The sequence below is a fragment of the Taudactylus pleione genome, unplaced genomic scaffold (assembly GCF_031769625.1).
Source record: "Taudactylus pleione unplaced genomic scaffold, aTauple2 ptg000512l, whole genome shotgun sequence".
NCBI lineage: Eukaryota > Metazoa > Chordata > Amphibia > Anura > Myobatrachidae > Taudactylus > Taudactylus pleione.
In genome coordinates, this window is record NW_028284914.1 from 2,270,765 (window position 1) to 2,284,301 (window position 13,537).

The 13,537-nt window shown below is 42.5% G+C and overlaps 1 protein-coding gene across 1 annotated transcript in view; it reads left to right on the forward strand.

Annotated features, from left to right (window-relative positions):
* CFAP100 (cilia and flagella associated protein 100) overlaps window positions 1-9,170 on the forward strand; it is a 33,256-nt gene extending 24,086 nt beyond the window's left edge. Inside the window, exons 15-16 of the mRNA XM_088450208.1 lie at window positions 7,419-7,512; window positions 9,046-9,170. Of these exons, the coding sequence (XP_088306334.1) occupies window positions 7,419-7,512; window positions 9,046-9,159 (208 nt within the window). The 3' untranslated portion in view covers window positions 9,160-9,170. The remainder of the gene's footprint in view (window positions 1-7,418; window positions 7,513-9,045) is intronic.
* The last annotated feature ends 4,367 nt before the right edge of the window (window positions 9,171-13,537 follow it).

The following is a 13,537-nucleotide window of genomic DNA, read 5'->3' on the forward strand; positions in this document are numbered from 1 at the left end:
TGTATGTGACATACAGTACTGTAATAATACACGCATTGCCATCTGTATGTGACATACAGTACTGTAATACACGCATTGCCATCTGTATGTGACATACAGTACTGTAATAATACACGCATTGCCATATGTATGTGACATACTGTACTGTAATAATACACGCATTGCCATCTGTATGTGACATACAGTACTGTAATAATACACGCATTGCCATCTGTATGTGACATACAGTACTGTAATACACGCATTGCCATCTGTATGTGACATACAGTACTGTAATACACGCATTGCCATATGTATGTGACATACAGTACTGTAATAATACACGCATTGCCATCTGTATGTGACATACAGTACTGTAATACACGCATTGCCATCTGTATGTGACATACAGTACTGTAATAATACACGCATTGCCATATGTATGTGACATACAGTACTGTAATAATACACGCATTGCCATCTGTATGTGACATACAGTACTGTAATAATACACGCATTGCCATCTGTATGTGACATACAGTACTGTAATACACGCATTGCCATCTGTATGTGACATACAGTACTGTAATAATACACGCATTGCCATCTGTATGTGACATACAGTACTGTAATAATACACGCATTGCCATCTGTATGTGACATACAGTACTGTAATAATACACGCATTGCCATATGTATATGACATACATTACTGTAATACACGCATTGCCATCTGTATGTGACATACAGTACTGTAATACACGCATTGCCATCTGTATGTGACATACATTACTGTAATACACGCATTGCCATCTGTATGTGACATACAGTACTGTAATACACGCATTGCCATCTGTATGTGATATACAGTACTGTAATAATACACGCATTGCCATATGTATGTGACATACATTACTGTAATACACGCATTGCCATCTGTATGTGACATACAGTACTGTAATACACGCATTGCCATCTGTATGTGACATACATTACTGTAATACACGCATTGCCATCTGTATGTGACATACAGTACTGTAATACACGCATTGCCATCTGTATGTGACATACATTACTGTAATACACGCATTGCCATCTGTATGTGACGTACAGTACTGTAATACACGCATTGCCATCTGTATGTGATGTACAGTACTGTAATACACGCATTGCCATCTGTATGTGACATACAGTACTGTAATACACGCATTGCCATCTGTATGTGACATACATTACTGTAATACACGCACTGCCATCTGTATGTGACATACAGTACTGTAATACACGCATTGCCATCTGTATGTGACATACAGTACTGTAATACACGCATTGCCATCTGTATATGATATACAGTACTGTAATACACACATTGCCATCTGTATATGATATACAGTACTGTAATACACGCATTGCCATCTGTATATGACATACAGTACTGTAATACACGCATTGCCATCTGTATGTGACATACAGTACTGTAATACACGCATTGCCACCTGTATGTGACGTACAGTACTGTAATACACGCATTGCCACCTGTATGTGACGTACAGTACTGTAATACACGCATTGCCACCTGTATGTGACATACAGTAATGTAATACACACATTGCCATCTGTATATGACATACAGTACTGTAATACACACATTGCCATCTGTATATGATATACAGTACTGTAATACACGCATTGCCATCTGTATATGATATACAGTACTGTAATACACGCATTGCCATCTGTATGTGATATACAGTACTGTAATACACACATTGCCATCTGTATGTGACATACAGTACTGTAATACACGCATTGCCATCTGTATGTGACATACAGTACTGTAATACACGCATTGCCATCTGTATGTGACATACAGTACTGTAATACACGCATTGCCATCTGTATGTGACATACAGTACTGTAATACACGCATTGCCATCTGTATGTGACATACAGTACTGTAATACACGCATTGCCATCTGTATGTGACATACAGTATGTAATACACGCATTGCCATCTGTATGTGACATACAGTACTGTAATACACGCATTGCCATCTGTATGTGACATACATTACTGTAATACACGCATTGCCATCTGTATGTGACATACAGTATGTAATACACGCATTGCCATCTGTATGTGACATACAGTACTGTAATACACACATTGCCATCTGTATGTGACATACAGTATGTAATACACGCATTGCCATCTGTATGTGACATACAGTACTGTAATACACGCATTGCCATCTGTATGTGACATACAGTACTGTAATACACGCATTGCCATCTGTATGTGACATACAGTACTGTAATACACGCATTGCCATCTGCATGTGACATACAGTACTGTAATACACGCATTGCCATCTGTATATGATATACAGTACTGTAATACACGCATTGCCATCTGTGTGACATACAGTACTGTAATACACGCATTGCCATCTGTATGTGACATACAGTAATGTAATACATGCATTGCCATCTGTATGTGACATACAGTAATGTAATACACGCATTGCCATCTGTATGTGACATACAGTACTGTAATACACGCATTGCCATCTGTATGTGATGTACAGTACTGTAATACACGCATTGCCATCTGTATGTGACGTACATTACTGTAATACACGCATTGCCATCTGTATGTGACGTACATTACTGTAATACACGCATTGCCATCTGTGTGACATACAGTACTGTAATACACGCATTGCCATCTGTATGTGACATACAGTAATGTAATACACGCATTGCCATCTGTATGTGACATACAGTACTGTAATACACGCATTGCCATCTGTATGTGACATACATTACTGTAATACACGCATTGCCATCTGTGTGACATACAGTACTGCAATACACGCATTGCCATCTGTATGTGACATACAGTAATGTAATACACGCATTGCCATCTGTATGTGACATACAGTACTGTAATACACGCATTGCCATCTGTATGTGACATACAGTACTGTAATACACGCATTGCCATCTGTATATGATATACAGTACTGTAATACACGCATTGCCATCTGTATGTGACATACAGTACTGTAATACACGCATTGCCACCTGTATGTGACGTACAGTACTGTAATACACGCATTGCCACCTGTATGTGACGTACAGTACTGTAATACACGCATTGCCACCTGTATGTGACATACAGTAATGTAATACACGCATTGCCATCTGTATGTGACATACAGTAATGTAATACACGCATTGCCATCTGTATGTGACATACAGTACTGTAATACACGCATTGCCATCTGTATGTGACATACAGTACTGTAATACACACATTGCCATCTGTATGTGACGTACAGTACTGTAATACACGCATTGCCATCTGTATGTGACATACAGTACTGTAATACACGCATTGCCATCTGTATGTGATATACAGTACTGTAATACACGCATTGCCATCTGTATGTGACGTACAGTACTGTAATACACGCATTGCCATCTGTATGTGACATACTGTACTGTAATACACGCATTGCCATCTGTATGTGACATACAGTACTGTAATACACGCATTGCCATCTGTATGTGACATACAGTACTGTAATACACGCATTGCCATCTGTATGTGACATACAGTACTGTAATACACGCATTGCCATCTGTATGTGACGTACAGTACTGTAATACTCGCATTGCCACCTGTATGTGACGTACAGTACTGTAATACACGCATTGCCATCTGTATGTGACATACAGTACTGTAATACACGCATTGCCATCTGTATGTGACATACAGTACTGTAATACACGCATTGCCATCTGTATGTGACATACAGTACTGTAATACACGCATTGCCATCTGTATGTGACATACAGTACTGTAATACACGCATTGCCATCTGTATGTGACATACATTACTGTAATACACGCATTGCCATCTGTATGTGACATACAGTACTGTAATACACGCATTGCCATCTGTATGTGACATACAGTACTGTAATACACGCATTGCCATCTGTATGTGACATACTGTACTGTAATACACGCATTGCCATCTGTATGTGACATACTGTACTGTAATACACGCATTGCCATCTGTATGTGACATACAGTAATGTAATACACGCATTGCCATCTGTATGTGACATACAGTACTGTAATACACGCATTGCCATCTGTATATGACATACAGTACTGTAATACACGCATTGCCATCTGTATATGACATACAGTACTGTAATACACGCATTGCCATCTGTATGTGACATACATTACTGTAATACACGCATTGCCATCTGTATGTGACATACAGTACTGTAATACACGCATTGCCATCTGTATGTGACATACAGTACTGTAATACACGCATTGCCATCTGTATGTGACATACAGTACTGTAATACACGCATTGCCATCTGTATATGACATACAGTACTGTAATAAACGCATTGCCATCTGTATGTGACATACAGTACTGTAATACACGCATTGCCATCTGTATGTGACATACAGTACTGTAATACACGCATTGCCATCTGTATGTGACATACAGTACTGTAATACACGCATTGCCATCTGTATGTGACATACAGTACTGTAATACACGCATTGCAGAGCTTATCTTGTAGGAGGTATAATATGCAGAGCTTATCTGGTAGGAGGTATACTATGCAGGACCATATGCGGTATGAGGTTGTACTATGCAGCCATATACATTGAGTTGTCTTATGAAGAGCCATATCTGACGTGAGGCATACTATGCAGAGCCATATACATTATGATGTGTACGGTGAATAGCTATATTTGATGTTAAATATACTATGCAGAGCCATATCTGGTATGAGGTGTACTATGTAGACATATATATTATGAGGTGGACTGTGCAGAGCCATATCTGGTATGAGGTGTACTATGAAGAGCCATATACATTGAGGTTTACTATAAAGAGCCATATTTCTGATGTGAAGTATGCTATGCAGAGCCTTGTCTGGTATGAAGTGTACTATGCAGAGCCATATCTGGTATGAGGTATACTATACAGAGCCTTGTCTGGTATGAGGTATACTATACAGAGCCTTATCTGGTATGAAGTGTACTATGCAAAGCCATATCTGGTATGAGGTATACTATACAGAGCCATATCTAATGTGAGGTATACTATGCAGAACCATAGCTGGTGCGAGGTATACTATTCATAGCCATATCTGGTGCCAAAACTTCTATGCAGAACCTTATCTAGCAGCAAAGCTGGAGTGGAGACCTCTCTAATGCCAAACCCACTGTGCCAACCTCTCCCGCTCTCCGTGCACAAGCGGTGATTCTAGACCGACTACCGCTCCTGACAATATCACTGCTCTGCGGCTGGCGATCACAGTTCTGTATAGGACATTAGGAAGCAATTTGTAACACTAACAATCCAATCTTTGGTGTGGTCTGAAGCCTGATTGTGAACGGGGGGCTCCTCTCTGGATGGTTTGAGTGAAGATTAACAGCCTGTTCTTACTCAAATCTGTCTGCTCTATGGGCGAGGGGTCCAGGGCGTCTATTATTAATATAGATCGTCCAGTCTTTATTCTATAGCAAATTCACCGAGCTGCTTGTTGGGGACCAGTATTATGTCAGCACTTATTGGCACAGAACTCAGTATAACGTTACGGGCCTGTTACTGGGCCACACACAAGTCTGATTCAAGAGTCATACGCACCTCAGTAGTTATTCACTGGCTGCATGGACGAGAGACGTCCCATGGGCATGCATTCAGAGGTGCTAGCTTTCTGAGTTATGCGTATGCACCTAGTATGGGGTAGGTAGAAGTGCGGTCACAGCCAAAGGTGCGATCACATAGATGCCTAAGACTCACAATCCTGCGAATAGTCAATTAGGTTTACGCAAACTCAAGCCCAAGGTTACCTGTCATTGTGCACAGCATGCTTAGTACATACTGCTTCCTGTGTTCCAATCGGGTGTGATATGTATTGCCGCCGGCCCTTTAGGGTGCCTAACCCTAACCACCCCCCCACTGTGCCTAACCCTAATCCCCCCTCTAAGTGCCTAAACCTAACCCCCCCTTCCCCGCCGCCTAGACCTAAGTCCCCTGGGGGGGTGCCTAACCCTAAGTCCCCGCTGGGGGTGCCTAACCCTAACCCTCCCTCCCCCTAGCCTAACCCTAACCTCCCGGGGGGGTGCCTAACCCTAAGTCCCCCCCGGGAGCCCTAAATCTAACCCTCCCCCCCCCCGCAGCTGTCCGCTGCGGCGCCCGGCATCCGCTCGATCGGAATGCCAGGCGCCGGTCTCCCAACGTCGGTCAAATGAACGGCGTCTAGATTTAGACGCCTGTCATTCGTCCCTAGTCGGGATAACAATGTCTGGAAGCCGGCTGTCAGTATTTAGACCGTCGGCTTCCGGACTACGTCCCGTTCCAATCCACGCTCCAGAGACAACAGTATTGCCTTCTAACAAAATGGTGTAAAATGGTAAAGCGCTTGTTGGCATCACTGACAGTGGCTACACACAGGTGCTTCTTGCTCAGAGAAAGTGCCCATATTTACTAGCTGAGCCACAGGAACCACAGAAAAGATATACTCTGGGAAATAATGTATAGGGGGAAATTCAATTGTTTTGCGCTGACGCAGCTGGAGGTCTATAGTGACCGGGAGCTTTTCAATTGGGGGCTGCTGACAGGTAAGGGGCACGGTGGTAGGTGGGTACTGGGGGCAGCGGCGCTGGATTTGGGCCCCTCCAACACAAGCCCGGGCTCAGGTAATTCCCCTCTCAGTGCTCTTTGCAGGAGCTCAGCAGGCTCGAAAAAAGTCAGTTCAAGCATTATAATCCCATTTTATTCAGCCAAACAATATCAGGTCTAATGGAATTCCCCCCTATATCTGGCCATGAGATGCAATTAAGACATTAAGAATTTAGACGATTGAGGGGTCTATTTACTAAGCAGTGTTAGGAGACAGAGTGAAAAGTGATAAGGTACCAGCCAATCAGCTCCCAACTGTCATCTCACAGGCTGTGTTTGAAAAATGACAGTTAGGGGCTGATTGGCTGGCACCTTATCACTTTCTTATCACTTTTCACTCTGTCTCCTAACACTGCTTAGTAAATAGACCCTTTTAATTTTAGTTATTACTTATTCATAGCGATCCCTCTGCTCGTATTATGACCGTCAGCGAGTGATATAAAGTTACACAGATCTGGTTTCAGTACACAATGGCCGAGGCTTTAGTAGAGACCACTCAGATGACTGCACTGCTAAGCGAGCGATGTCATTTAGATTTGCAGGTTGTAGACTGTCAGCTCCCATGAGCAGAGACTCCCTGTCTGCACCTCCGTCGTCTGTGCTCGCTCTGTTTTATGTGCGATTTGTAACCCTGAACTTTTGTGGTGCCTCCTAAATAAACGATTAAGAGATCTGATTAATTCCATATTACATCTCCTTCCTTAGACTTAGAGAGGAAAAAATTAAACAGCAGAAGCTTCACCAAGAGGAGAGACTCCGCCGAGCATTGGAGAGGGCGCAAGCTGATCCCAAGAAAACTGTAAGTACATACACACACACACACACACACACACACATATACATTATACAGAGAGAGAGATTGATTTAGCCAGGACTCTAGGGGCTGGCTCACTTTACAGACATACAGTATATGTAACAGTACAGTGTCCCGTCTGTTACTGTGTAATCGCACCTGAATCACTGTGACCTATGTTCATTTTTAATACACAAGTGATTACCATGGACTATTTAAAAATGTGTACACAATAAGTAAGACACTCACGTGCCTTAATAGTGGTAATCCTAAACAGGCTCCACAAAAAGCAATAAAACAGTGCCACCTACTGGCCAAAACAGCATTACCGCATAATACTCAGATACAGGACGGTTAACACATTAAGAGGGGTATTCAATATGGGAGCGAAAAGTCCGTGCTGGACTTTTCGCTCCACATCGGAGATTTTTCTGGGATAAAGTATCGGGCGCGCGCCCGCTTTATCCCCGTATTCAATATAAAATCTACGAAAACGGGACCTGGCGAAGTGGGATTTGCGATAAACTACGAAATTTAACTGAAAAAAATTGTAGGACCCCCCTAAAGCTGTAAAAACATGGGGGATCACTATGGGTACCCCCCGTTTTAGCCTGCAAATGAAAGTCGGGGATTTAAATAGCTGCGGCAGGTGCTTTTTTCCCGATATTGAAGAAGTGATGCAGAAGAGCACTTAGGTTATTTTTTTCATTTTTTTAAGTGGTCCCATCAAATTTGGGGTACATGAAAATGGGCACTAGCATATTTTTATGTCCCTAAAGTAATTTTTTTAAAATTCTGCAACTGTGCACCTGACGCTATTATTCTATTCTAGGATACACCTGCCGCATACTTGCAGAATAGCCCTGAACCTATTTCCCTATTGTTAAACAATTTTTTCCCTTTTTTTTTTTTCACCCCAATTTTTAAATTAATTTTTTGGGGTGTCCCTATTTTTTTTTTTTTTTTTTTCCTTTGACACAGTTATTTTTAAAATGTCATTCCCAGGGGTGCAGGCTATTTTTTTTTAAGCCTGCACCCCTAAACCCCAATTCTGCACTTTTTTTCGCCACCTATTCAGTGGTGAAAAGTTATCCCCGTTTTTTTTCAAAGACTTTTCGAACCTGTGAAAAGTCTTTGAAATTGAATACGGTGTAAAACCAAAACCTGTGATAATGACGTCATAGGTGCGAAATTAACGCAAAAACTGAGTTTTCGCTCCCATATTGAATACCCCTATAAAAATGGCTGATTTAGGAGGGGGGAAAAAAAAACATAGCAACAGATTTCCAACCTTGTACCTATTATCAAGAGCTGTAGGGCATGTTGGGACTTGTAGTTCTACAGCAGCTGGAAGGCAATTGCTTGCTTAAGCCTGCTACACCCACTGTAATTTTTGGTTGAGGCTACAGAACATTATTGTACAATAATAAAACCGTACTTAGAGCGGAAACGCCATGTTACCATCACCCATTTGCTATGTTACATAAAGAACTTGTGACCGTTCACAGTGTAATGTGAGGTTTGTCCGATCATTTACAGACGGGCAGGAAACTCATGGCACGTTCCGACCCACCAGCTCTGAAGCTCAAGGTAGACAAAGACCAGGACAAAATCGACAAGGAGAAGGAGGAAGCCATCTTGTTTTTCAGTTAATGTCTAATAAATATGTGACAGAAAAGGATATTCTGCATGTTCTTAGTGCGGCGTAATGTAATCACAATGTATGGGCTTATTCTCTACACACGTGTACGATTGCAATGGATCAGCTATATAAGCTTTTATAGTCAGACCACCGACCATAAAGCACAGAAACTGCGCAGCCCCCAGTTTTTCAGACCGTGGTCCTGATTCGGAGACTCACGCAAAGCCGATATTTTTGCAGATCGAGCGTTTGCAAATACGCATACTTAATAGCCAAACTGCAAAGCAAATACGCTCATACAGAGGAACCACTGGCAAAGTGAGGTACAGGCAGTGTTTGGGGGTGGTAACAGGTCGGGGATTAGTTATAAATAAAAAGCAGGCGTGTCGGACCGTTTAAACGCCATTTCATGGTCGTACATAAATGAGCCATTGCGATTTCCTGCGCTGCATAAGACCTGTGTCAGGAGAGCTGCGGTTTTTGCGGCTGGTCGCACATAACTTACATGCTGCGTAAAGAAAAAACCCCAAGGAGCTGATACCTGTGAAAATAACAGGGGCCTGCTATGTAACACACTTCACCTATTAAACAGCTAGCCCTACGAATATGGGAAAAACTGGATAATTCCCAAGGAAGAGATACCAGGAAAGGAAAATCGTTAGGGCGCTAGTCAATAGGTGGTATATGTAATAACGCATAATCATGACACATGTAATGATCAAATCATCACTAAAAATCAGGAGACATCACAATAAAAAATGAAAATAAAAGGTACCTAAATAATAACTGAAATAATAAATAATATATAAAAACAGAGTATGGATGTAGACTACCTAATAAATAGACACAAAAATCAGTATGCACCACACAGAATAAATATAATGTTACATGTCCTAGAGAATATGTTACCTCCTATAGAGCATAGTTCTGTGCTGCTTGGTAACATAGAAACAGGAGAAAATAAAATTGTCACAATTGTGATTCCATTCCGAGAAAATACTTTGTATTCTATTTTTAGTAGCTCAGTATTTGGTAGCACAGTTCCCAGAAATATAATCAATGTATGTAAAGTCTCCTGTTCTGCTGATAAATAGCCGTTCCACTTCAGGACATAAAGATAAAAAGAGACTGTGAGTACGTCCAGTTAAAACACTGTTTATAGTGAGGCTGTGGAGTCTCAATATGGGTTTCCGATGGCAATTTTAAACAACATGAATGTTTGGTGAGTGTTTTTATCCCACTCTAATTTCAACCACAGTGGTATCCCTTGTGCCCATCACGATGCTGCATGGCAGGTGCAAAAGCCAGCAGTATTATTTACCATTCGCCGTTTCTCTTTCCAATACAGCAGGGAACCACAGTCGGGGGAGACCCGTAGCCTCATCAACAGGTGAGCACTCGTGACGCGTTTCTCCGCCTCAAGCTCATCGGCGGTTTCCGTTGTGACGCGTTTCTCCGCCTCAAGCTCATCGGTGGATTCCGTCGTGACACGTTTCTCCGCCTCAAGCTCATCGGCGGTTTCCGTCGTGACGCGTTTCTCCGCCTCAAGCTCATCGGCGGTTTCCGTCGTGACGCGTTTCTCCGCCTCAAGCTCATCAGCAGTTTTCGTCGTGACACGTTTCTCCGCCTCAAGCTCATCGGTGGTTTCCATCTGAGGAAACCGCCGATGAGCTTGAGGCGGAGAAACGCGTCACGAGTGCTCACCTGTTGATAAGGCTACGGGTCTCTGGGCTGTCGCTTCCCCCGACTGTGGTTCCCTGCTGTATTGGAAAAGAGAAACGGCGAATGGTAAATAGTACTGCTGGCTTTTGCACCTGCCATGCAGCATCGCGATGGACACAAGGGATACCACTGTGGTTGAAATTAGAGTGGGATAAAACCACTCGCCAAACATGCATGTTGTTTAAAATTGCCATCGGAAACCCATATTGAGACTCCACAGCCTCACTATAAACAGTGTTTTAACTGGACGTACTCACAGTCTCTTTTTATCTTTATGTCCTGAAGTGGAACGGCTATTTCTCAGCAGAACAGGAGACTTTACATACATTGATTATATTTCTGGGAACTGTGCTAACAAATACTGAGCTACTTATAATAGAATACAAAGTATTTTCTCGGAATGGAATCACAATTGTGACAATTTTATTTTCTCCTGTTTCTATGTTACCAAGCAGCACAGAACTATGCTCTATAGGAGGTAACATATTCTCTAGGACATGTAACATTAAATTTATTCTGTGTGGTGCATACTGATTTTTGTGTCTATTTATTAGGTAGTCTACATCCATACTCTGTTTTTATATATTATTTATTATTTCAGTTATTATTTAGGTACCTTTTATGTTCATTTTTTATTGTGTGATGTCTCCTGATTTTTAGTGATGATTTGATCATTACATGTGTCATGATTATGCGTTATTACATATACCACCTGTTGACTGGCGCCCTAACGGTTTTCCTTTCCTTACATGCTGCGTGACTGCCCGCTGTGCACTGATGTTATCAATGTTTATGCTGTCATCGGATGGATGTGAGTAAGCAGCAGTGGGCATCCCTATGCTGGGGGGGGGGGGGCATTAGCATATTTTAGCAACAGCGATCCGTGAGAGAATGCCGTTGCGATTGCATTAGCGTAAATCTCTAGATCAGGCCCTATGTAAAAAAAAAAAATAAATAAATGGAGTCTAGTCACTTGAGCTGCTGTGACATCACTGGTCCCGCCCCTGTGTATGAACCAATGAATGCAAATGGTTATTTTTCTCCCAAGCCTGTCTGCTGAGCTGCCCATTGCTATCTGCTGTTTAGCAAGGGAAAAGACCCAAACCTTATGTACCAACAGCTGCAGAGCAGTGAAAGTGCGCGGTCTAGTTAGTGCAGCTACGTCTTATGTAGTATAAGTCAGATAGATAGATACAGTAGATCTAACTATCTACACTCTACACACACACTAAAAGTCTGCGTTTAAGAGGCATTTACATATTGCATTTTAACATGCATGTAGACAAAACCCCACCAATGCACATATCAGCAAGCACGAACATTCCCCCGCGGCAACACTAACTGCTCAGAGAGCCTCACCGGGGATTTGAACACAGAGTGGACCAGTGGGGATGTTGCCCATAGCAACCAAACAGCTTTGAGGTAGCAATTATAAAGTATATTCTGTAAAATGATAGGTAGGAGCGGATTGGTTACTATGGGTAACTTTTCCATTCTTTTCACTACTTGATGCATCAACTGCAATGTACCATATAAATCAGTCTAAAACCACTTCTCTTAAGCTGGGTACACACTACACGATATGCTCCCTGAGCGATATCATGTAGTGTGTCCCCGGCAGGCTGTGCTCAGTGTCGTTCATGACATTGAGTGCAGCCGCTGAACGATATCATTAACGATATCGTTCAGCGCCGGGCTCTCTCCCCCATTCCCTGACATGCAGCAACCTGACGAGATAGTCAGGTTGGCCTGCATGTCAGCCCGAAGAACGATGATGACGAACGACCCGCGGTAACGCGCGTCGTCGTTATCGTTCATCGTTTTGGGGTTAAAAATGGACGATAAAGTGGACGACTGAACGATAACGATATCGTTCAGTCGTCCACTTTATCGCCCAGTGTGTACGCACCTTTAGTGTAGAGGCAGCCAACTGTGAGACTGGTAGGACACATAACTGGGGGCTGGTGATAATGATGTATGGTACATATATCTGTCACATGGTTGTACTGGTGAGGAGGCACTTTTCTTATTGGCTGCCGACTCCCATGGTGCCCATATGGCTGTGATCATGTACATATAGCTGCGCTAAGCAGTAATGTTAATGGCATTACAGACATAGAGCTGTATTCAATGAGCCGAGCCGCGATACTTTTTTCGCGGCCCTGGACTTTCCGGCTACTTCGCCTGTTCTGCAGGCGGAAAAGTATCGCGGCCGTCCTTGTTTTACCCCGTATTCAATATGGAAGTAGGCGAAAACGGGACCCGGCGAAACTGAAACAAGCGGAAAGTACTGTCATTTTAGGGGAAATCAGCCTGACACCCCCCAAAAAATGCTCTGACATGGGGGTTCACTATTTTACCCCCGATTTAGCTTGCTGAAGGTATTTGGTGTTTTAAAACGGGCTCAATAGCTGTTAAATAGCGTTTTTCTATACGTGATGCAGAATAGTATTCAGGAATATTTTTTCCAGAAAATAACTATTCCCAGCAAATTTGGGGTACTTGAAAATGGGGGTCAGCATATTTTAAAGTTGCTAAAGTGAAGTTGAAAAATCATGAAAAAACCACCTGCCGCAAACACCTGCAATCAAAAAACACCTGGGGCGTACTTGGGGACCCCCCCAGAGTCAAGTTTGCTAGTTTTTAACTTTGAAAAAGGGGGTCGAA